Source organism: Anas acuta, chromosome 7, assembly GCF_963932015.1.
Source record: "Anas acuta chromosome 7, bAnaAcu1.1, whole genome shotgun sequence".
Classification (NCBI taxonomy): Eukaryota; Metazoa; Chordata; class Aves; order Anseriformes; family Anatidae; genus Anas; species Anas acuta.
Genome location: NC_088985.1, coordinates 4,026,290 through 4,052,117, shown reverse-complemented (window position 1 = coordinate 4,052,117; position 25,828 = coordinate 4,026,290). Strand labels below are relative to the sequence as shown.

Genomic DNA, 25,828 nt, shown 5'->3' with positions numbered 1-25,828 from the left:
TTCCTTATGTTAACTACTAGTTGTCAGTCACATAAAATTGTCAACGCAGTGCTCGTGTCAGCCCTAATATACCACTTCCAAAATAAAAGCAGCTGGTAATAAAACGGTTCCGAGAGAAATACACACACCTCTAACATAAATAGAAAATTAAATTCAAACCTGTCAGTTTTATTTACCCAGGAACTCAGGTATGAATCAACCTCTGAATGAAAATGGCAAATATAACTTCCCCTGCCTTGCTGTATTATTCTGTGTTCAATTTTAGTTTCTCTTCTGGGAATTCACATCATTCACCTCTTGAGGGTTATCTGCCTTACTAGCCTGGCGGAGTGAATGTGTTCTTCTTTCCTTTTGTTGAAAAAACTTTTCTGGTACTGCAAGCTGTCAGCACAATATAACCACAAAGATTTTTTTTGGTGGTGGGAGCAATGACAGCTGCTTTTGTTGTTCACTGTAATCATTCACTGCTGAAAAAGGCCCTACCGCTGGGGTGGAGCGTGCTGGGCTTCGCCACCAAGGGAAACACCCAGGCACAGAGAGACCAACCACTGAGAAATTTCTATAATGCGCAGCGTAGGTGCTCCATCTCCACGGAGCAGCCAAATACCCAATTCCTCGCCTCATGCCAACTTAAAGTGAAAAGAACAAAGCCATTTTTTTCCCCACTGAGATTTGAAGCGAGCACATCAACCTTGACATTCTTCCTTTCTGCCTGCTGCAAAAGTGGGGGGTGTAAGGGAAACGGGGAAATGGTTTGATTGTGCCATCGCTGTAGGGTTAGTTGTGCTCTGCTGCTGGAGACCTTTCTGCTTGCAGATGATATTTGGGGTAAGCTGTACAACCCCTGTTCAGAAGCAGAGAGGGGTTTGCTTATGTGCAGATGTTTATGTGAACATATACGTTAAAACAGATTTTAATCTAGTGTTTGTGGTAGGAGCTACAGCTTAGTGGGAAGAAAGGAAAGATCCCTTTGTGCTCATTCACGTTGTCCTTGGTGTATCTCATTGCCAACCGTGGTGTTTGGTTTGCCTTCCTAGAGAACAGATTTCAGAAAGCTGGGGGCTAGCATGGTCATCTCATCTGTAGGCAGAGCGTGTGGTTCTGACCTGCCACGTGGCCTGGTTTCATTTGAACAAGCAAGACAGAGGTTCTCAGTACTCAGTTTTACGTGGAAGGTAATTCAGTACTGTTGGGTTTCTTGCCTTTTTTACAAAAAGAAGACAGAACATAAGGCTACTGCAGAAAGATGCCTTTGTTTTCATTTGATGATCTCGGTGCTGGTTGGGTTATGTGACCAGAAGTGGAAAGGGTCTTTGTCTAACATAGGAACAGCTTACTTCCTTGTGGGGCACCAGCCCTTCACTTTGACTGATGTTCCCATTGTAGGCCTGGTCCCAGCACTCGTTTGCAATCTCTGCTCAGAAGGCTCAGTTCTCCTCTGGCCACTGTTTCCTGCAGTTAAAGCTCCCTAGCTGGCGTTTTCTGACTGAGGGGGAGCCGTGAAGTCGTATGACTTGGGGAAGGAGCAGAGATAACAATGAGCACCCATCTGCTCCTCTCTTCCATCCCTTCGGGATGTCCGGGTGTCCCCTGGTTAGAATTCCCCTCCAGATAAGATAGTGGAGGTGTCACCGTGGGGCAGTCAGGCAAGAAAACAATAGCGAGTTGCGTCCAAAAAACAAGATCGATCAGTAACTGCACCTCCGTTGTCAGTAAGGGGCAGAGCTGCTCTGGAGAGGTCAAGGCTGGTGTTGTACCCCGCATCCCTTCAGCTTCTTCCTCTGATAAACTTCCACAAGAGCTATCCCAGTTGCTTTTCAGAAAGCCTGGGGTCAGAAGCTGCACTGAGAGGAAGGCTGCAAGAGCCACAGCGTGTGCAAGGGCTTCCAAGGCTGTGTTACTCAAGCAGTAACTGTGCCTCGGTTGAGTGGGATGTTCCAGTACTTGTTTTTCTGCCTCTGCTTTGTTGTCCAGCTGCAGCCAGTGTCTTCAATGGGTGAGTGAAGAGCCATTGCCTTCTAGCTTATTCTGTTCACCATCTTTAAGGTTCATGCTGAGCACTGGTGTGCTTAGGTGACAGAGTGGGAGATGGGAGAGAGATCCTTTTTCTTCGAGTGTGGCGTTACATTTCTTCCAGGTGGAAAGGTTTTTGTCTCAGAGCGTGGTGCCTTCCCTACTGGGAGAATCTTCAGTGCTAAATACTGGGAAATTTTCTTCTCCTCTAGCAGGAGAGACTCTACACATAGCTGTTAAGCTACTTTTTCACTCCTTCCCTGGCAAATCTGAATTGAATTTAGAGTCATAACGCAGTGCTGCTTATTTGTGCCAGAGCAGACCTCCAGTACATAGGGCACGTAGGATTAATCTCTGAAGAATGGTGGGCTTATGAATGCCTGCTAGAGTCCGATTTGTCATCCAGTATATACGTTAGCATGTCAGCCAGAGAGCTAATGATACCATCGAGATTACAAATTGTAAAGCTTTACTTGATGGCTGATGCTTGTCAGGCTGAATTGCTCAGGCCACGCAGAAAGTGTTGGGGAGGAAAAAAATTGAGCCATGAAAAACGGAGGGGACTGGAGACAGTTGTATGTCTTGAGCAAAACCCAGCGCCTTCAGCCTCTGGGGAGAAGAGAAGAGAGGTTGATTGGCTGGTTCTTTATTACTGTGGAGTTTCTTCATAAAAACTCAAATTAGTTTTCAGTAAGCTGTGGCACAGAGCGCTTTGTGTCTGTGGGAGGTTGGCCTGGGGCAGTGTTGGCAGTCCGAGGGGGCCATACAGGTCTGCAGTGCTCTAAAGAGCAACAGCTGCTTTTCCTGCTCGTCTACTTGCTCTTCAGGCCATCCTGAAGCTCTCAGAGAAGTGAAGGAGGGGAGGGGGTGCTACCTCATTTCCCCTGAAGTGCTTGCTTCCAGCTCCCTCTGAGCCACCGCATCTTTATTTCAGTGAATTTTGTCTTTAAATTATCTCCTGTCTGTTTAGGAGACAATGTGATTTCCCAGCATGAGTGTTTGCAGAGTCTATCTACAAAAGATATTTCATAAAGTTAATTATACTGTATAAGAGCTAATGAGAGCGTGTGTATTTCTGGTGCTGCCCAGCTGGGAAGCTGACAGGGCATTCCTTGCTTTGCCTCGTTTGGCTTTTAACACAAAAAGCTTTTAATCTTAGTCAGTGACTCACCCTAAGGCCATACCAAATCATGTTGTGGAAGCCAAGAGCGTTACACCGAGGGAAGCCCAGAGGAAGCTATTTTCAGCTGTGTGCAGAGAAAAGGCAGGACAAATGTTTTCTGGTCTTGAGAAGTCAAGTGAGCTTTTGGAGCATAGGATTGAACAGCACTGCTGCTGTCTGTGGGTAAGGGCAGGAGGCAAGGAGAGGCAGGTAAAAGAGAGAGCTCATGAAGAAATGCCTGCCAAATCCCAACAGACTCCTGCTGCAGTCCTCCTCCTGCTCCTCGGGAGACCTGAGGGCTGCCTGTGGTGAGAGCAGATCTGCTGCTCTGCATATCCCATGAATTATGGCACTGGAAAGCACCTTTGTAACCCAGAACTGCTCTCCCTGTGCCAGCTTGCAGCTCTGCAGCACTCTTGTGGCTACAGCAGCTGCTCCTGTCTTTTAGACTGCATTTGAGGCCAAACAAAACGTGACGGTGGCCGAGGACAGCACAAGGATTTTAGTGTAGAGAAATGCTGTGTTAGTGGGGAGGTGCAGGACAGCACGTCAGTGAGGCAGATGCTTACAGAGGGTGCAGCTCACTAAGGGTGACCTGAAGTCCCTGATCAGAAGCACACAGACTTCCCATTTTCAAGTCAGTGAAGCACATCAAAATACTGAAGCAAGAAGGTTTGTTTGCATCCAGAGCATTCTGGTAGAAAAAAACATAATGTGTCCTCCCCACCCCAAATTGCATCAGCTATTGTTCAAGCAAAATAAGAGAGAACAGTTTTAGAACTTGCAATGTGATGCAGAAAGTACAGTGTATTCCAGGCTGCCAGCGTTTAATCAGAATGATTGGTTTTATTAGCCTACTTCTAGCAAATGATAATCAATTCTCCTTACTCAAGACAATATTAGCATTCATTTCGCTTAATAGGGAATGGTTAGTCACAGGTAAGTGGTGCTTAATCAGGTATTAAATGCACGTGGAAGTGAAACCCCTGGGCTTGTAGTGAGGAAGCTGCCAAATCAGGGTTAATTAGGAGAAGACTGAAAATGTAACGAACACTTTAATTCTTCATTTTTTTCTCCCTGTGCTATTCTTCTGTAGTAATTATTTGCAGAAAGTTCAGAAAGGGCTTGAAAAGGAACACGCTCCTCGAGCCTGGTGTGAACAGACAAGTACCCACCAAGAGGTCCATGTGTTTGTATCTTGCCCTCACAAACAAACATCTCATCTCTTGTGGAGATCAAGAGGGTTTGTGGGCTTGCAAGGAACGTGACTGCGTAGAGCCAAACATTTTGAAGGTCCTTATTCAGACCCTCGTGCTCTCTAGTTTTTAAGATAATAAATCAAGAGATCTGAGGAAGCTGTGTCAAATGCAGGGAGGCAACATCATCCCACAAAAATGCAATAGATAAATCATGAAGGTAGGCAGCACTGGGCAGAGGGAGAAGTGGGTGATGGAGGTCCTGCAGAAGACCAGGGTGGTCTTAAGGGGGGGGCTGCTTTTTCTCCCTGTTGATCCACTGCAGCATTTACAAACTAGATGGATTTGAGTTATAGCTCTTTAAACTCACCGTGGTACAAGCATGCACAGCTGTACAAGAGACACTGAGGAACAAAGTCCAGTAAATGGAGTAGGGTCACTTTCTCCTACCTCACCTCTCTTGGTTAGAGACAGTCCGCTGGGCTATAGATCAGCTCCAACGTGACATGGAATAGGCAGGTCTTATATTCTGCTGTTTAAAATTGTGCCCTGAAATGAGTAGGAGCTGATAAATTATGCTTGCAGATTACTTGCAATTATATAGGAGTCTAATAACTGAAATTGCATATTTTCTTTCTATACGCCTTAAATGTAGCGTTCCTGTCTGATGTCTTGCAGTTCACCTTTTAACTGATGCTTTGCAGGGTGATCTCTGGCTGTGGTTTGGCAACTTGGTGGATTTTTAGAGAGGCTGCGTAACCTGTTTGAACCCTTGTCCTCTTCTCCAGGACATCACCAGTCGCTTCAGGAGGGGCTCGCAGAGGCTCAGTTAGCGCTTGACCCAAGGGTGGATGTCCTGGGCTTGACCCAGTGCTCCCAGGACATACTTGTGGTAAAGATCCCTCCCCAGACCTCAGGTTTGCTTATGTATTTTTTTTTCCCCTGTCATACCCTACAGCAGCTAAGAGCAAGTCAGACTGTTGCATAATGTTGTCAGAGCTCAGATAGTTCATTCCTTCCAAGACATTCAAGCCAAGCTGTCAGAATTTTCCATGAGGCAGTTAGTTAGCTGGTACTGCTGTCTCACCCCAGGGATCTCTATCTATCACAACGATTCTGTTAAGTCAGGAGTAGAAAAAGAAAATTTGTTGCGCTCCTTGCAATTATAAATCAACAACTCAATCTGTATCTGCTAGATGTTCTCTCTTGTGTCTTGCTGCTTGTCTCAGCCCTGGACCCCTGCTCTGCCTACATCAGCCTGAACGAGCCCTGGAGGAACACGGATCATCAGATAAATGGCTCCCACGGCCAGCCCACGTGCGACAGTCAGATCGACGGCGAGTGGTATCGCTTCACTGGCATGGCTGGCGATGCCATGCCTACCTTCTGCATCCCCGAGAACCACTGCGGGACCCATGCTCCCATCTGGCTGAACGGCAGCCACCCACGAGAGGCAGACGGCATCGTCTCGCGCCAGGCCTGCGCCAGCTTCAATGGCAACTGCTGCCTCTGGAATACCACGATAGACGTCAAGGCGTGTCCGGGAGGGTACTACGTCTATCACTTGACCAAGCCCAGTGTTTGTTTCCATGCGTACTGTGGGCGTAAGTAGCTGCAGAAAGCTCTTTTCTGAAACCCACTCATCCCCGCAGGGCAGGAAAGGTAGCGAGGATCCAGACACCTGCGAGAGACTGAGTGATTTTTGCTTTCTCACCCAGAGCACGTCAGGTGATGCAGTGCCTGCCTGCACGGTGCTGATCAGCCTGCTTCACCTCCGTGAGTTCCAGCCTTCAGTCGGCTAGCGGAAAGTTTCCATAGCCGACCTGGCTGCAATGATTTAATGCTCACTGTGGGTCCTGTGGTTTGTCTTGGCACGCTACCAAAGCCATGATTTGCATCTCTGACTTAGAGTAATTAAACCAGATTGTTTCTGATCAGCTTCAGCAGTTCGGCTTCCTTGTTGTGGGCCAGGGTGCGAAGCTGATGGTACAAATGCAGTATTTTCAGTGCACGCTCAGTGCTTTGTGTTGACAATGCTCTCGTTGTGCCCTAGATTTTTATGACATCTGTGATGTGGTGGATTGCCAGGACTCCTGCCTGGACACCAATGACTGCACGTGTTCCCTGGGGACAACGCTAGGACCTGACGGACAGACATGTCTGGGTGAGTGCAGAAACAAGCTGTGGCAATCTTTGCTGCCAGTAGCAGTCTCCTTGCAAGATCCTGATACAGTGTCGTGGGTTTTCAGGAAGAGCTGTGCGTTCTGTCACTAGAAATCCTCCCAGATTCTTTCCTCCAAGACTCTTGGCTGGCGTGGGGCTGCACGCTAAGCTTTGCTGTACCTACTGCCCTTGTGGGGTGCTGGCCAGGGACTGGAGGAAAGCAAAAGGATTGTGGGCTGCAGCACAGCCTCGGTGCTTTGGGCAGCACGACAAAGCAGCGCCTGGCACTTGGTGGCTGTGCTGGCAGGGACCTGCATGGCCAGGAGGGGTGGAGGCAGAGGGCAGCATGTAAGAGCAGAGCAGGGAGGGTGGGGTTTAGGAATTTGGGAGGGGATCCCCATAAACTCCTGTTGAGAGGACAGCTGCTGTTGTGCGTGTGGTGCTGAGCACCTGGGCTGTGAGGTCTTGGGAAGAAAATGGGGCAGGAAGGGGCCAGGAAGGGGTGGCTGCTGGGGACCTGCAGATCCACGCTGATGGATGGATGGAAAGAGGTGATGTGGGGGGAGGAAGGGGTGCTAACATCTGGGGGAAGTGGGATCTCAGCTTTGTCTCCGAGGCTTGATTTGGCGGAGAAGTTGTGAGCAGAGCTGGCCCAGGAGGCTGTGTGGCAGATGAGTTTTTTCCATACAGATTGGAGCTGACAAAGCAGGCTGTGGGTGGTTTCTTTCTTCACACTCCTCTTGTCTGTGGGCATCAGGGTAGGGGCCACAGTTGTTGCAGTCTGTGGAAAGAGCAGCCTGCCCCTGCTGCAGATTTATGCTTGCTCACCCTTTCTACAGAATAGTTTTACTAAAACTGCTCCATCTCTCTGCAGCCGAGTGACTGTAATTTGCTGTGAGACTGACTGTGCTCTCACAGCAAATTAAAAGCATCTATCGGCTGCTTCTCCGCAAGACCTGCAGGCACAAGTGCCCCTGGCAAGCAGCAGCACTCGATAAATGTGTGGCAGGCTCAGGAAAGGCCTGCCTGCACGTGCTGGCGATACCTTCATCCTTCTGAGGCCAGGTGGGGCAGGATTTCTGCACTGCTGCTTCTCCTCACGATAAGCAGATGGCACAAGGGTTCAGCTGTAATAATCACATCCGTTTACCTGCCTGCATCCTCTCTTGTCATATGGCTCAGTTTTCCTTCTACCGACTTTGTGTTATGCTGAGGAACTGCACATTCATGCCTGCTTTGAATGCAATCCCACCAGCCTTCCGAGGAAAACAAACAAGTCTGTGTTGGCCTCTCCTGTGCCTTTCCCCTATGGGGAATGTTCTCCCATTCCCAGCTCGCTGGGAGCTGAGGATGCTGCAGTAATGCAAAGCAGCTCGTGTCTGTGAACCTCCCCTCTGCTGGACTGGCTTCTCTTCAGTGTGTTAGATGCTCTGAATCCCATTTAGAACTGCTGATCCCAATTTGTATTGCCATTTGCAAACTTACCCGGGGGTTAAAGTTAGCTCTTATATTTTGTAACGGAGCCACCAGTTCCACTGAAGGTGAATTGCTGGGTACAGCCCTTTCCCAAGCCAAGCTCTAGGACGTCCTAGCAACATTTCTGAGCCTTTGCTAGCAGCCCTCTTGCTGTTCACCCTCTGTTTTTTAGCAGCTTTAGTTTTATTTTTAGAAGGGGAAGTGTGGAGCCTGTAGAGTTGTGGAAAGGGAAGTGTTTGTGTCTCTCCTGGACGTGCTTCCTCCCTTCCAAAGCTGGGTAGCAGACATTTCTTTGGCTAAAATACTCAATTCCCATCACCTGCGGAAGGAGCTGCCACCACCGGCTGCAAGCTGCAGATATTGTCTTATGTCTGGGACCTCTTTTACCTGAGAGAGAGCATCTCTGACCTGTCTCTTAAAGTGGTGTTTGTCTTTTCTTGTTTTTAAGCTTTTGACAGCTAGTAAATGGTAGCTCCTAAGCTGTTTTGGTGGAACCCCATGTGAGCAGTGATTGATAAGCTCAGCATTCTGGCCTGCCTGTGAGAAATCATCAGTTTTGTGGCTTGGCGATAGCAATGGCTGCGCCTCCCTCTCTCCTATTTGATTCACTTACTGCACACAGAGATTAAATAAGGCTGAAGAATGAGAATCTCAGAGAACAAAGTACTTTTCCAAAAACAAACAAACAAAAAAACAGATAGATGGACACAGAGGAACTGTAACCTTTAAATAGAGAAAATCAGGAGAAGTTTTCACAGCTTTACCGAGAGACTGAAAAGCATCTTGTGTGGTTTTTCAGTTAATAAATACCTGTTTCTGTTCTGCAAGAACACTTGAGCTGTCCGGGGCAGGGAGCAGACAGAACCAGGGCAAGGAGACAGAATGCTAAAGTTTCTCAGGATGTAATTTTCTTGGGGAAGCTCCATGGAATTCATTGCGTGTTTTGGTTTGATTTCAGCTTTGTTTATATGTTTACAGCTGCTTTTTTATTCTTGTGCCTTTATTTTGAAATAAAGGTTGAATCATTTAAAGTTGCTACAGGGTAATTGTACACATGTAGTAGCAGCAGGTGTGATGCAAAAATAGATGGGGTTTATTTCTGACAGATTCTGGTATTCACCTGCTTTCACCGTGTAGGGAAGTCGTGTTCACTCCATTGTAACATCTTTGTGAACGGGGGGGGAAATGGTTTAGGATGAGAGAATAAATGAAAGCTTGAGCTCCCTCAGGATGTGGAACTAATTTGGAAGTTTCCCAGTGGGACTGTGTCTTTACTCTGAAATGGCTGCTGCATGCACGCAGCTTTTCCCCATGACTGCTTTGCTCCTGAGCTAGACACAGCATGACAAAACACTGCTGCTGTCACCAGGCAGAGGTCTTTATTGCTTAGTGGGATATCATGGGGCTTGGAAATCAACTCCACAGCCCAGCCAGCGCTCCCCTGTAGCAGCCCCTTTTTGCCAGATGCGTCTACCAGCGGGCACGTTCTGACAGTTTGCTTTTTGCAGATGAAAATGAATGCGAGCAGGGCAACGGAGGCTGCAGCGAATTTTGCGTTAACCTGAAGAACTCCTACCGCTGTGAGTGCGGGGTTGGGCGCACGCTGGGGAGCGATGGGAAGACCTGTGAAGGTGAGGTTTCAGCTCTGACAGCCTGCTGGGAACAGCGTAAATCATTCCCTTTCCCTGGCCGTGCGAGTTCTGTCTTGGCCCCTTGCAGCGGGGATGAAATGTCACTCATATCACTTCCCTGCTTGCCAGTGGTGCTGTTCCTGAAACAGCCTTCTAATCAAGCAGAGAGGAGCCTCCTGGTTGTGCTCCCTGCCTCGTTCATTTCTGTTGGGATTTGCTTGTGTTTTTCCCTGCAGGGGGAAAGGCAGCAGTGCATCTGAGAGACTGGTTGTCCGGACAGAGCCAGTTATTGCTGGAGGTGCTGGGATGTGGCTCAGGAGATTTGTATGATAAGCATGGAGGGGAAGATTTAGCTTTACTCTTCTTGCACAGCTGGCATTAGGTGTGGGGTAATATCGTGAGATTAGGCTAGAGTATGAGGATCTCTTCTCCTCCCAGGACAGTGACCGAGGAGAGAGGGAGCCCGTGTGTGAGCAGAAGCCAGAGTTAAGATGAGGGCTGCATTTGGCCTGTTCAGTTTTTGTAAGGGATTAGTTGTGGGCTCGGCTGTACACAGCTACTGCAGTTACCTCCCTGTAGTGGTACAGCAAGGTAAAAAATCTTTGAAGAGTTTAGACTGGTGGCTTGGCAGGGACTTACAGACCAAGCTGGTGTTTTGGGCTGTTGTCACTAGCAATGCACAAACATCTTTGGGCAGGAAAAAAAAAACAAAAACCAGCGAATCCTGACTGGTGCCTGACGTTTTCTGTGGTCAGCCCAAGTATGTTCATAGAAACTGTGGGGCCTCAGACAAGACTGATAGCTACCGAAGTGCCTCACTTTGGAGCCACTTAACTGCCAGAACTGAGTACATCTGCAGCCTGCGTGCAGCCTTACATTAGCTGCTGAGTGGCAGGCATCCGTGCTGCAGAGAAAGAGAGAGAGGTGGATATTGTATTTTTGGGCTGGCTGCCACTCCTCTTTATGGTACACTGACAGATGGTTCCAAGCTGTGGGTTTTGTTCCTTTTTCTCCCCTTAGATAGCAAAGCACCTTTCATTTCACTTTTGTGAAAATGTCTTCTCCAAGCTCCGTTAATAAAACGTCAGTCATCCAGACAACTCCTGGACTCGTTGTTCAGTTGTCCAAGGCCCAAAGTGATCAGCAGGCTTTGTCCCTTCCACATCCAGCACTGAGCTGCCGGGGTGTCACATAAACCAGCCGTGCTACGTGGCAGGCTGTGTTCTTGAGCACTGCAGGTTTCTGACAGGGCTGGAATAGCCTGCGCTTGGAAACTCATTTGTTTCTGCCGTTCCCAAAGTTGGAATTTAGGGCCTTTGATATATCGTTTAATTTCCCCTTCTGCAAGAAGGATGGTGCTTTCCGTGAGTTTAACATTGCTGCTGGGGTTTTTTACAATCTTGTTAGTGAGCTGTGTTTCTAAAGATGTGCCCTCAGCTTTGTGAGCCATTAGAGTATGTGATTTACTTGTGAGCCACTGCACAGCTGGTGCTGAAAAGAATGAGTGCAAGAGATTTAGCTTGATTACCTGAGCTGGTCAGACTGAGTAGGGTTAAGAGTATCTCAGTGTTTCCTTCGCAATGTTTTACCCATTACTTTGACTCACGTGGAGTGTTGAGGCTATTGTTTTCCATGCAATGGGTCAGATCGAGTATGGGTTTTCCGTTGTTTTCTTTACATTTCAGTTAAAACCACACAGTTATTTGTGATGGCAGGCTTAGGGAGAAATATTTTGTCTTTGTGATTCATACACGTTATATTTACTCCTATTTTGCTGAGAACATCTAGCAGTATTCATCACAAAGGGTTAAAAAAAATCAATCAGAGAAGATTATTTAAAACAACCACTCCCTCCATCCGTGATATATTCTTTATAGAAAACTGTAGAAGACCACCGACAACTGGAAATGATCTTATTTCCTTTACTTTTTCAAATCTTCAGAGTATATTTGTATGATCCTTTCAGACTCTTCCACAGCTGTAGTGGCTGGGAATATGTTTTACGTGAAAATTCAGATTCTCAAAGAACAGCCTCACCTGAACAGTAACAGTGTAAGAAAAACCATGAGAAATCCCCCAGTTAGCTGTGCTGCACTCTCTCCTCTGCACATTAGATGGGAAAAATTTAGGAGTGGAACCAACCTTACACCATGAGCTTGCATCTTTCTGTCCCTGTAATAATGCACCTCCGGGAGCAAGCCTCTAAGCCAAAAATGCACTCTTAAACAAGCAAAAGTCCTGGTAAATGAACTCCTACAAGCAGAATTTCTTCCTCGGCTTACAAAGGGGATGCAGCAGTATCAGGGATGCTACCACCTCATGTCTTCCCTCTGCTGTTCCCAGCTGGGGATAGGAACTGGCTGCCTGGGAGTCTGTCCTCCCTGAGACATTTTTCCCTCACCTTTTTGAGGTAAGAAACAACATAAACACTTAGATTTAGAGAATGTCTTGGAAGCTAGGAAGGGCCAAGCTGAAGATTGCTTATTCAGCCTCTTTGTGTAAGTCAGTTACAGCACGTGGTTTAATTTGGTAAGCTTTTTCATGGAATTCCTTGTTGACTTCATGATGAAACGGCAAACACAGGAATTGGACAATTAAAAATAGGTTTGCGCTGCATCTTCTTGGAAGCAAACTCTCACCGTGCTGCTGCCTTCAAGCTCTGTGCTGGTTGCGCTGTTAGTCAGTGAATATGCTGGGGCCTGCATAGCTTCCTGTGGAGCAGGGTGTGCTGATTTTCCTGTCTTTTGCAGAAATCGAAGGCTGTCACAATAACAACGGAGGCTGCAGCCATACCTGTATTGAAGTGGAAGACTCATACCAGTGTGAATGTCCGAGGGGACTTGTTCTGTCAGAAGACAACCACACTTGCCAAGGTAGGTCAACAATTAGGAGATCGGGCAAAGAATCCTGACAGCCTGTGGTCCCTGCAAATTAAAAGCACATTTGAAGGGACTTTTCCTCTTGATTTTGTTGTGTTCTGTTAGTCTCTCCTTTTCACTTTGGTTAATGGACTTTTGTCATGAACGACAGACAGATCATCCAGAACTGACAGCCCGGGGACATGGCTCTTTTTACCAAGCAGAAGAGAGACACAGGACCCAGCTGGGTGCATCTTGCATCACAGGCGGGTTTGGCAGTGTTCGCTTACAATTGAGATTGCTAAACACCTCCCATTATATTGTTCTGCTTCAGCTGTGTATGCCTTTGCCAAATTTACGCTACTAGAACTGAAATTTTCCATGCCTCAAAGCGGGCTTTTGAAATTTCAGCTGAAGTGGTTCAGTCACTTCCAAGACTGAGGTTAAAAGAAAAAGAGAGAGGCATTTTTTGCCCAATTTCTCTGTATCCACTCCAGTAAGCATTCCCATGCCTTGTAGCAAGACAGTAGCTCTGTTACTGGTACTTTTTTTCCGCTGTCCCGTGGAAAAGTGCTCAAGATTGCATCTGAAAATTGACTGTTGATGCTTCTACATAGAGGCAAGGGCAACACTGTTCTTGGAAGGTGTCCATGTGAAGTCTACTCCATTCCTGCACACCAGGAGTAAGTCCTTGCCAATTCACATGCACCTATGGCATGCTCCTGGAATAAACAGGTTCCCTTTCCTGGGTTGCAAGAGCTGAGTGAGATTTCTTGTGCAAATACCTCCAGGCTCCCAGGAGATAGTCTGGCTCGAGCAGTGAGTGCAGGGAGCAGAGAATCAGGGAGGCAGGTCCTGAGGCTATTGACAGTTAAGCAGTCTGTAGCTGCCCATGCAGTGACTTATTATAATCCAGAACTTGAATCCAGGAATCTTTTGGGCCTCATAATCCTACGTCTAGCTGACTCCCTGAGGTGCAGAAAGCAACGAGCAGCCTGTGTCTTACAGAGATGTCTACTACGATCCTCTGCTGAAGGGGCATAAAGTTCAGAACTGTGTGCTGAGAGAGCCATGGGGGTGCACAAAAGGCAGGCAGAGGTCATGTTCATTCTCCGTTGGCCTTGTCTGACTTACCAGGCCACTTTGTAGTCCTGGCAGGCACGGCACAAAGTTGGAAAAGGGGCATGCCCTGGTAGGGACAGACCACGCTGAATCTCTGGTGGTCTGATGTGTTACAGACTGCCCAGGCTTCATTTAGAGAAACAGATCCAGACTTCATGGTGGCCAGCGCAGCAGATCTGCCCCAGAGGGACTGCTGGAATCATTCTATTTGGTGCAATTTCTGCTCTAAGCTTTGTAGAAATGCAAGCCATACAAGGCTAGTTTTGCAGTCGTATAAAATTAGCACAAGAATTAGAGGAAAGACAGGTATTTATATGTATATATAATGACTCCCTTTCATTTCAAGAAATGAAATGAAATTCATTTCAAGAAAGAAAGGGATTCAGCAGCATATGTTTTATCCCATGTGTGTGTGACTGTTAACCCACATCCCAGGCATGGTCCTGCAGGCTGAGGGCAGCTGGTGGCCCTGCAGGAAAGGAGGCCGTTTGGCTGTGGGTCTCCTGGTAGGAGGGTGCATGGTGAATGATGTAGGGGTGTCCCTGGAAAGGAGCAAGCCTTGCAGGTGGGGCAGCTGGTTGTTCTTCTGGAGTGCCACCTCCCAGCCTCACTCCCTTGGGAGTGACACAGGAGCAGTGGCATCTCCTTGTCCCCTTCTCTCCCCACTGCTCACATACCTAATGCTTGGAATTGCTTATGTAGCAGAAAAAGACTTGCCAAGAGCCTGGAAGAAAGTGCTGCATCTGCAGAGATCCTGTCTTCGCTGCCCTGCAGGCAAAGCTAAGGCTGATGGCTGCCTGCAGCAGGGCTGAGTTGCCCTCTGCTGCCTGGAATCCCCTGCTTTGGCATTTTGAATTCATTTAGGGTGCAACCTGAGCTTCCTTTTCACACCACCAGTCTCTTCTCCTGTTTCCAGGGGTGAGCACTGCACCCTTGGGATTTGGTGCTGCTCGCTGCTTCAGCAGAGCCAGGCGGGGATGGGGATTTCCAGGAGCTGTGATTATTCATGTTGCTTGAAGGTGTGATTGATGGATACAGGCCAGAAAAGAGCAGCGTTCTTCAGCCTGGCTCCCTGAGGCAACCCCAGCAGGGATAGGAGGCCACGCGTTTCCCAGCCAACGTTTCTCCTCCTTTGGAGGCTGCTAATGAGACCGGCAGCACTGCCGGGTGCCGAGCTGGGGCTCGGGATACGACATCTCATCAAGCAAGATTGCTTGTTCTTTTGCATTTCATGAATTTATGTCCCTATCCACTGGTCTGCAATTTTGAGGAGATATGACAGAATGTATCTGGAACCGTACCACACAATTCCTTATGGCATCTAATCAGGTTTATAGCGATACAATTAACGGTGCAGGGCAGGCACAGTTGCCTGGAGCATTGGATCTGTACCTTATCAACCCTCCCCTGCACTGCCTGTACTTTCAGAACAAATTTTAATCTTCCCCCACAGAAATCACAGCCTGGGTTGCCATTTTCCCAGAAGGATCCCAGCCAGCCATACCAGCTGGAGTTTTGCAGACCACCTTCATGCCCCACCTCTTCTTGAAGTGTTTGGTGAAATGCTTTTCTCCTCTCCCATGTCCCAGCTGTGCGTGTGTTCACAGGGAATGATGGTGTAGCTTCTTCGTGTCTGTAGGAGTGGTTCAGGGCTCCCCAGCAGCAGGGAGCCTGCTCTGCTACACACAACGATAGCCCCTGCTCCGAGCGGCTGTTCTGTGAGAGGCTGAGGAGGGAGCCACGGGCTGGATAAGGATCAGGGTGCCAACTGCTGGCAGCAGTGTAAGCACTGGCCTGGCCACAAGCTTCCTCCCATGCTCAGGGTACCTTGCAGGCAAGTTCAAGGTGCGTAACAAGGAGTGTGATGTGATGTGATGTGATCACAGGTGCTCTGCGTGAGGATGAGGAACCGACCCGTTTGACTGGCATAGCCTCAGAGAGGCTTCAAGGAGCCTCACAGCCTGCACTGAGCCAGGCTGGGCTGCACATCTGACAGCAAGACAGGAGAGTGCAGCTCCCTGAATGGATGCAAAGATCTGTGACTAAAAGAGGGTTCCCTGGCAGCCAGGATTACTCCTTTCTGCTCTGGAATAACGCCTGCATGCAGTCACCGCTGCCTTGCCAGCTCCTCGTCAGCCACCCCGCGTCCTCCTTGTCTGTCCTGGGGGAACCAGGAGTGCTCAGAGCTGAATCACGCTGCTGCAAGCAGTCTGTGCTTGCACCACATCATGAAGCTGAGAGAATGGAAGCACGGTTCCTAGTATTGATTACTCCTCGGTGTGCAAATGTCTAATGCGGTTTGAATTATATTACCGGTTCTTCTGAGGAGTTTCCCAGAGCACTTTGCTCAGCAGCGGTGAGCCTGAATCACAAGCAGAGCTGCTCACAGGCATAGCCACACCTGCTTCCATGCGCTTGTTTCTGTGCCTAGGTGCTGGGAGGCACACGGGCAGTGCCAGAGCAGTGCTTATATAGGGCAGTTGCTTCTCCTTTCTTCCCTTCAGTGCCAAGGACATTTAGAAGCAGCTATAGTGTGAACAAAAGTGGTGCTGAACTCTGCAGAATTGCAGCTGGGATCCAAACCCCCTTGCCCAGAAGTACACCCTTACGAAAGCATTAAGTGTTTGTATTCATCAAGGAGTCACTAGAACAGTGAAGCTCTAAACGCACATCGAGCCGTTCCGTTCTCCAGGGGACATTCTTCTCTCTGTCTGCATTGCACTGTGTTCTCCAAGTCCCTTTGTCTCCTTGTGAGCTTTGCCATTTGACTTGCTCAGTTATTCCCACTTGCCTTCTTCTGTGGGTGGGGGAAAAGTTCAGGTAATTCTTAGTTCATTAATTTTCCATTCTAACCCAGTAATGTCATTAGTGTATTGCTTTGGGCATGCTGCATGTATTTTAGCATATCACCTTGAAAATAATGAGCTTTCAAAAAAATATATTCCCTCCAGATACACAGTAACTGTTACAAATATACTGTAGCTGGGACAGGAGAATTTTCTTTTGGAGGGGGCAGGTTTTGGAACTGTTCCTTGTGTCCGAAATGCATAATCAAGTTATATAAACTTGATCAGAATTAGGTGGAGACAGATCATGGGAATGTCAAGGATGGGGAGTATAATTAATTTTAAGGAGAAGCTTGGGGAGCCAAGTATATTTGCAGAAAGTTTTGTCATGTGATTTTAAAATATGTTAAATGATAATTCTAGAGAGGGTTTATTTTTCTGGTTGAGAAGGGACCAAAATACAAGCAACACTATGCTTGCCCTATAGCTAACTGAATAGATATGTCTCCAACCAAGGAATACGTGTATCAGTTACTTCCATATTGGAAGTTATTTCCCTTTTACCTTTTTCATTTTGTCCGGTCTTTGCACTTTCTCCCACTTCTTACGTAGTAGAATTTAAACAAAAAATAAAGCTCACTTGGAAGTCTTTTATGAAAATTAAAAGCAGTTTGGTAAGAGGTGGAAGGAGCTAATTGAGTTTGTCAGAGCTGGGTATGTTGCTCATAAAAATATTGATTATTATGTCATTATGAGATGCTTCCATTTTGTTTAGGCATCCGTATGGAGTCATTCTGCCTTGTTTTGACACGTTCTGTGTTTGATGTAAAACCTGATAAAGGGTCTTAAAAATGGCTCTGCCTGGGGTGTTGTGAATTTCATAACTGTTTCTGGGAAAGGCTTTTCCCAGGACAGCAGTGCTGGGGATAATCAATCAGACCTGTGCTGAGCATGAAGTGTAGCTGGAAATGCTGCATAGTTAAGTTTTTGCTGCTGTGTAGCTGTCATCGTCCTCTTTTGTGGCAGCCCTGCACCAGAAAACTTGGGGCAGTGGTAGCTCAGAAGGTCTGTTGCACAACTGGGAGTTTAAGATAGGTGCTTAAATTACTACAGCAAGATAGAATTATAAATGCAACAAACGACCCCCCTTTTTTCCTAGTAATTGATACAGCCCTTCCCCAGCACCCTGCTAGACTTGCACTACGGACTTATTCTGGGCCTTTTCTTGTAGTTCCAGTGCTGTGCAAGTCCAGCTCTATTGAGGTGAGCATCCCAAAGGACCTGGTTGGAGGCCTGGACCTTTCCCTCATCAACAATTCCTGCAAAGGGGTATCCAATGGCACTCACGTCAACATCCATTTCTCCTTGAAGTCCTGCGGCACCGTTGTGGATGTATGTACAACCATTGCTGTCCTGCCTCTTGGGATCTCTCACACCTGGGGACTTGTTTCATGGCCTCTGGGGAAAGAAGTTGCATCAGCATGGGGGTGCAGACTCACCTACTGCTCCACAGAGGTGGCTTCACCGTCATCCTGTGTGGAAAAGGCCAGTGGTGCCGTTCTTGAGCCTCCTGCTGAGGCAGTGTCTGGTCCCAGAGCATGTTTTGGAGGTTGCACTGGCAGCTGGTCAGGAACCAGAGCGTGCCTTTCACCAGGTGGGTGGCAACTTGGAAGCCAGCTCCCCTGCTTGCTGCAAGAGTCCAGTGCATCCAGGTTGGCAGCAAACTGGCAGAGGCCCTTGGGTAGTAAGTGAAGATGAATATTGCTCTAGTGGATAAATTCATAAGCTCTATTTGCAGTGGCTCTTTTATGTCTGAGTTTCCTGCACGAGATAAATTCAGCTGCTGATCTGACCTCAGAGAGGCCTTTCTCAGTGACCTCCCCTTTCCTTTAACCCCCCTTTTTTGCTGCAGGTGATAAATGATAAAATCATTGCCACCAATCTGGTGACTGGCTTGCCGAAGCAGACTCCAGGGAGCAACGGGGACATCATCGTCCGCACCAGCAAGCTGCTGATCCCGGTGACCTGCGAGTTCCCGCGCCGGTACACCATCTCCGAAGGTTACGTGCCCAACCTAAAGAACTCGCCCTTGGAAATAATGAGTCGCAACCAGGGCATCTTCCCCTTCACTCTTGAGATCTTCAAAGACAAAGACTTTGATGAACCCTACAGGGGTGCCCTTCCCACCCTCAAGCTTCGGGACTCTCTCTACTTTGGGATTGAACCCTTGGTGCATGTCAATGGACTGGAGACGCTGGTAGAGAGCTGCTTTGCCACTCCCACCTCCAAAATCGATGAGATCCTCAAGTACTACCTGATTCAAGACGGGTGAGTTCACTGTTCCCTTCCTTGCTGGCTCTTGGATGGAAAGTGGCAGTGGGCTAAGCCACACTGCCTGTGTGACCCGGGAAGTGTTGTCACTTCTGCCGTGTTCCTCGTAATCACCAGCAGCCAGCACCCATCCTGTCATGCTGGGAGAAAGAGTGGGGGGCAGTGAAAGAGGGTGCTGCAAGAGCAGCCTTTATGGGGCATCCTTTTCTGTAATTAGACCTGTGGATAATTGACTTGGCTCCCATAAAAGGGAGATCCTTGTTGACGCCCTCTCTGCCAGCCTGCAGTTCCTGGTCGATCAGCAGCGCCCCAGTGGCTGTGTGCCACTGCCATGCAGCTGCCCAGGAACCGGAGGAAGTTTCTGAATTTTTTCCTATAATGTGTGCCAGCAGACTCCGTGGCTGGTGCTGGCCGGAGTTCCAAGAGCTCCCCATGCTCTGCTCTCTCCCTGATGCCTGTTATCAGTGCAGCGATCCCCTAGGGAGGATCCTACGCCCACTGGGGTTGGTCTGGGGGCAGTGGTCTTTCCAGGAGGTGCTAGTGAAAAGCTCAGGGAGGATCTGGTCACGTCAGAGGCTGGGGGCTGCTCTGGCTGCTAAGGTGATGCCTGTTTGCAGGGGCTCGTCGGGGTGGCAGTGCCGTGATGCCACGTCGCTTGTGGCGTGTGTGCCCCCAGCAGTGCCTGGCAGCCCCACCAGACAGCGAGTCTGCTCTCCTCTGGGCAGGAAAGTCCTGCCAAAGGCATACTCGAGTGTCAGAGCCACCGGTTAAGGGCTTGGGCTCGTGTGAGCCCTGTGTTCTGCCAGCCAAACTGTCTAATAAGGACAACAATTGCTTCCTCGGCTGCCAGGCCGAATCGCCCGCTGTCGCAGCTGGTGATGACAGGTCCTGTGCGACTGTCTGGTAGCAAAAGGGAGTGCGGCACACAGAGACACTGCTTTCATTTCTCTCTCGCCAGGGTTGCAGCATTACTTGCTCTCCCCCCAGCCGAGGCTGCGATCTGTCAGTACGTGACATTTCGGGGGGTTGTGAGCAGATTTGTAACAGGAGAGTTGATTTATCGACTCCCTGGCTGTGCCTGTGGACCCTGGCAAACTCAAGGCTCCAAACATTCCTTCCCGTCCCCACCACGAGTAAAAATGATGGCCCTTCAAAACAGCGGCCAAAACCTGAGCTGAATAGAGATGAGAGGAGGCAGAAAATGCCTTCTCCTTTATTTACCGCAGCACTGGTTTGAGGAATTACACAGCAAGCAGCCGGGACCTTTCTGGTAAAGAAAGGTTTTCCCTCCTGGTGGGGACGGCAGCAGCAGCCCCTTTGGTGCTGTTATCCTGCAGAGGGCATTAAAACTTCACGGCAGGGAAAGCTGGGCTGGAGGAGGCTGGCTGGAGCTCCGTCCAGCCTGCTCAGCTCCGTGGCCATCGCCACATGCCCGGTGCCCCATTTGGCCCAAGGGTTAAGGATGTGCTGCCTGGCTAACCGGAGCTCTTTGGCTCTCGCTGTGCTCACAGCAATTAAAAAGTCAAATGAGCTACAAGCTGGGGCTGTGCTACAAGCAGCGCTGCAGTAACCCTATTGCTTTCCGTCAAGCCAGCCCCAGAAGCCCAAGGCAATAAAGACAAGATTTTTAAGTCAGTTTGATTGCGTAGGATCAGACCCACAGGAGTTAACTGCAGCTGAGACTTCCAGAGGGACACGCTGTTTAAATCTGAGGGGCTATGCTGTAGGCTGGGGGATGGGAAAACTCCTCTCCTACTTTCGTGCCCCTTAATTCCCTACTGTCTGCAGCTGGCAGGAGCACCCCTCAGCACCTCTCCTGCAGCTGTCGGGATTTTCCCAGTGCCTTCTCCTCAGGCTCTGTAATACACCATACTGCTGCCAGCCCGGCCAGCCCCCAGGCAGCCCTCTGGCTTCTGCCCTTGCCCTTTCTCTTTCTCAAAAATAAATAAAAGGCACTGACCAGTGGCACGGGCGATAAGCACTGCAGCTCCCCAGGGCATCCGGAGCAAGGTCGTGTCACCGAGGGCAGTCCCGTATGAGCTGACGTGGGCAGAGGCCATGGTTTATCTGCACAGCGTGGTTAAGGGGGCTCTGTGGCAGCGCTCATCCCCACGTTTGCAGCCTGGGGGCTTATCGTGGTCCCCAAGCCCTCCTCTCTGCCCTGCAGCCCCCCAATAGTGGGGTCAGAGCAGTGCATTTGTGGCAACCTGCAGGAAGACAGGCTCAGGAGCTTGGCAGGGGCTCTGTGCATCCATCCCTGGCTCCTCCGTGTTCGTTTTTCCCTCTCCCTGCCCCAGACCAGTAGGTTTCTTGCAGCCTGTGTGGAGAATCTGCAGAGAAACTGGGATTTGGGGGCAGTCTGAGACAGCATCCAGGAGTCATCACAGTTTATGTACTCACAAACAAGAATGGGCCTCTGAGGTGACTGTCATTCTCCACAATCGAGTGCCTTTAGGAATGCTACTTTCAAAGCAATTTTCTCCTAAACAACATCTAACACTTGGCCTCAAGCTGGAGAATCCATGTCACCTTTTCTAGATGCACAGTGATAATCTATTAGCTCCCTGCGGATGCCTGTGTTTGCGTCCCAGACAAGTTTGCCTCCCTAGGCTCAGCCCAACGCTTAGTGCCCCCCTGACCATGCCCTGCTGCACAGGTAGCAGAGGGGCACTTCTGGAGGAATTGCAGCAGGCTGACCCACGGCGCACAGTCAGTCGAACAGCACGGAGATTTCCAAGCACAGGTTGTAGAGAAAGCAGAGGTACGTGTAGGTGCGGGGTTTGCTGCGCTTTGCTAATTGAGCCTGTCAAATGTCAGCATTTCTGACGATGCCTTACGTATTTCTGGGGTGGAGATGGAAGCTGAGAGCTGCTTCAAGATAAAGACTTGGAGCTGCCCCGCTGTTACCTCCTGTCCTTTCCACCACCACACTTTTATGTATCTGTGTCTGTATGTCTGGCGAGGCCCACATTTCTGGGGTTACCTTTCTAGAAGGGCCAAGCTGTGCTGTGGTGCAGCGTAACAGCAGCATCTGTGCCCCTCAGAGCACCTTGGGGATTGTGTCAGGCAGCAGTGACTATCAAGTCACCATAACCTTTTGCCTTGCTGCTCCTCTGTCAAACTCCATCTAGGCTTTGGTAGTTTATAAAGTAGACCAGACCAGAAACGTGGCCTTCTATAGAAGCAGTTTATTTTCTTGCAGTTCTGTGTCCCTTTAGAAGCCAAAGCTAAGATTTTTAGTTGTAACTGGAGCTGACCAACCAAGCCCAAGAGGAAGAAAATGTACATGGTGTAAAGCAAAGTAGATCTGGTGTTTTGTGTTTGTCTTCTGTGAGATCTCAGTAATGTGGGTAAAGGCTTCTTAAAGCATAAATTACGGGCATGTACGTGTGTATCCAGAAGGTACCCAGTGCAGCGTGTATGTATCACAGCTCCGCTGATCACCGCAGACTGTTGCAATAGTGAATTGAGAGGAGGGTGAAATGAGGACAAATTTGACTGCAGCTCTCTGGCAGTCCCTCTGCCGAGGGGACTGGACCACGTCCTGCCAGCTCTCTGCTGCTGAGCTGTTCTTTGTCTGGAGATGCTATTATCATTGCTGTTGTTTTCCCCATCATTCCAGCATTTTCCTCCTGTGGCCAAAGAGGAAGTAACATGGATGGTAGCTTAGCTCGAGAGCCAAGCCCTCCTTGCCTTTCTCTGGTTTAATAGGCTGGGATGTTTTTTGGTCTCTCTTTTCCATTTCTGGGAAATTCATTAAATCCTTTCTCTCTGCTTTCCTCAGCTGCGTTTCTGATGATTCGGTGAAACAGTACACGTCAAAAGACCATCTTGCCAAGCATTTCCAGGTTCCCGTGTTTAAGTTTGTGGGCAAAGACAACAAGGTAAGCTCAAAACCCACCTCTCAGACATTGCATCAGCCCTGCTCTGACTGAGGAGTCTCAGCACAGAATTGGCTGCGTTAGAGTACCAAGAGGAGGGATGCCTGGCTCAAGGCACATACTGCTGTGCCTATTCCAGCTGCTGTTTCTTTCAGGAGCTTGACACAGGTGCTTTAAAAGAGAGTGTTAAAAACAAGTAAATTTTAAATAAATACGAAGGGACAGCCATCGAACATAAATGGTATAGCAAGCTAAAATTGTTAGTTTCCAGTATAGTCTTTGGGGTCCCTGATATACTGGGAGAGAAAAGTGTTTGTGTTTCCAGTCACCAAAGAGCAACCCAGGCAGTTAGCCACATTGCACAGTGTCTTGTCTTTAAAACAAGGCAATTTATTGTTTTGAATCTCTTCAACTTTATACTTTCTCGGGCTGTTTGAGCAGATGCCCTTCAGGTTTCCAGATACGAGGTTTCCAGGTACTGTTTAAGTCAGTGTGAAACCAGGCTGCCCAGGCTGGTGGCAGTTTGGGGCAGAAGCTCTGTGTTAGCAGGACAGCAGAAGGATAATGCCATCTTCCTAATGCAAATAGCTTTCCTTTCCTGTGCTGGAAGAAATGAGGTCTTTCTGTCACTGTTGTTATGCTCAGCCAATGCTGCTTGCTCCAAAAGGCATAAAGTTTCCTCTCCAGCCCCTGCAGAGCCTGAAAAGGATGAGATCTTCCAAAATTCACTAATTTTACTTGGCTGTCTGGTTGACACTGCTGTCTCCATGTGCATTCTCCCATGCAATGGATTTTGCTTCAGACCTCACCACTGACCAACACTCAGAACATTTGCTTTCCTAGTCACGGCTTGCTTTCTGTCCTTGTCCTTTAGAGGGCAGGGAGCAGCAATCTTGTCACTGACTGCCTTGACTGTGCTAAAAGACAGAGCAGCTGTCTCCCTGCCCTTCGTGCTCTCCTCCCCTCTGCTGCCAGTTTTAACCCTTCATCAAGCTGCATTTTCCTCCTTTGCCCATCAGTCTCTTGCCTTTTTGTCCCTCAGCTCTTGTCAAATTCCCTTGCACATTTCTATCATCCATCTACTTGTGAAGCTTCATGCGTTCTTGGCCTTCTTCCTGCCACGCAGCTCCCACCAGTCCACGTGAGCTCTTCCAAGCTTATTCCTGGCGTTTTCATCCCTTCATTTCACACCTTCACGTTCCCTGTCTAGCCCTTGGCTAAGAGGCTGACTGGGTGCTCTGCACAGATCTCAGCTGGGTGCTTTGGAAAACGTGCCCTCTCCGAGGCACGCAGGAGAACTGGTAGCGCAGCTGGCGGTGGTGGATAAGGAGCTCTCTGGTGTTGGAAGCAAAGGGGCTGTTCCCTGTAACTCACGCCTGCTGTCTCTCCAGGAGGTGTTCCTGCACTGCCGCATCCTCGTGTGCGGGGCGCTGGACGAGAGCTCCCGCTGCGCCCAGGGCTGCCGGCGGCGGGTGCGCAGGGCGACTGGGAGAGAGGAGGAGGAGGGAGAGGAGGAGGCCAGTCACGTGGCAAAGCACGTCCTGACGGGCGGCCCCATCAGAATTGACTTTGAAGACTAACAGCCGTCCCTTGGAACAGCACCTCTGCCCGAGACCAAACTTTCTTATCCATGCCTTCTTTCATGGTGGTCTGAGAAAGGAGAGGGATTTGGCACAGCCCCACTCGTACCTCAGGACTTGTTTCCCTAGCTGCGTGATGATGATTGGTGAAGTAGGCTCGGCACACAGCCTTCTGCAGAACGGTTTGGTTTTACCTCTGTTTCTCTTGGTTGAAGGGACGCTGTTGCTTTTCAGGCTTGAAGCATTACCCAACTTTGTCTTTCCCTACGTCCACCCACAGGCTCCACAGGACTGTCTGTCCTGGACTAAACACATTACTCAAGCCTTTCTCTCTTCAGATGATAAAAACAGCATTGCAGCTGAACGTGTTTGCTCTGCAGTTCTGTGAGTGATGCTGAAGCTTTTGGGTGTGCTGTGATCTTGGATGACCATTAATAAAAATATGTATAAAAATATATATCCCATAACGTGCAACTTGGAGCTATGAAGCAGTTGTCATTACAGGCAGCTAAAGCTCAGGTCTATCACAGGCACATCTTAATGTTATTTTTAAATAGAAAAAGGTATTTAATAACTTTTTTTATTGTCTTTTGATAATTGCATGCAGTTTAACAGTGTTTCTCGTTGTATTTAGCATCTCATTATTTTTCTCTCTCTTCTCCCCCCCACATCCCCAAGCAACACAGTGCCTTTTGTAAGTGCTGTAGCACCTTGATTGTAAGAAAAAGATCATTAAATATCTATAAACACCTGCCCCCAAGCATGCTGCTACTGAGTCTGTGTTTGAAAGCTGTAATGGATTACCCTGGAGGTAATCCACACCCTCTTAAGGCTGTGGCTCTGACAAAAGGATTTGAGGATGGCACATTACAAACAACTGCTGTAAATGTGGATGGTTCTTGGGACAGGGCTGTCCCCAGTGAGCCAGGTGGCAGGAGATGTTGCAGTATCATCTGAGTGACTGTGCGTGCACAGCCTTCTGGTGGGGGAGAACTGGCTAGAGACACAATTACGGTGACAGCGGCAACACGACGCTTGTCAGCAGGAATCCCTTTGGGCCACCAAACTCCTTCCAAAAAAAATAAAATGGATGATCAGCTCGGGGTCCTGCGGGTGTCACGCCGGAGCAGGAGCGCTGTGTGGTGAAGGATGAGGAACGCGGGATGGAAGGCAGGAGGCACAGCGAGGGATGAGGCAAGAGAGGCAGGGCTGGAGAGTAGAGGTGGAAGGACCTTTCTCCAGCACTGGCTATGGCAGTGCAGTGGAGTCGTGGGGTTTTCTGCAGGAAGTTTCATGGTGTGTGGGTTCAGAGGTGTGCTGGAAGTCCCCCCTCATCCGCATTGCCAATTTGCTGCTTCAGTTGGAAGCAGCCAGATTGCTGTCAAAGCCAAAATGTATTGCTGCTCGCAAATGGATGGGGAGTCTGTGTGAAGGGACCATTTAAAAGGGAGGCACAAATCACCTCAGCAATATTCCATTTCGCAGATTTATTTCTGCTGGTGACTGACATTTCTGTGACAAATGGGCATTTGATGGGCTGGGAGTTTTGTGGCTTTTCTAAATGGCTCCATGGCTGCTTTTCTGATTTGAGAATGTGTGTGTGTGTGCACGTGTGGTAGAATAAATGAA

At 48.8% G+C, this 25,828-nt stretch overlaps 1 protein-coding gene across 1 annotated transcript; it reads left to right on the top strand.

Annotated features, from left to right (window-relative positions):
• On the top strand, window positions 1–24,959 carry OIT3 (oncoprotein induced transcript 3). The gene is made up of 9 exons (XM_068689213.1): window positions 1–1,996; window positions 5,601–5,975; window positions 6,425–6,535; window positions 9,519–9,641; window positions 12,392–12,514; window positions 17,639–17,799; window positions 18,320–18,735; window positions 22,523–22,622; window positions 24,011–24,959. The coding sequence occupies exons 1-9, from the start codon at window positions 1,933–1,935 to the stop codon at window positions 24,197–24,199; spliced, it is 1,662 nt and encodes a 553-aa protein (XP_068545314.1). The 5' UTR covers window positions 1–1,932; the 3' UTR covers window positions 24,200–24,959.
• The last annotated feature ends 869 nt before the right edge of the window (window positions 24,960–25,828 follow it).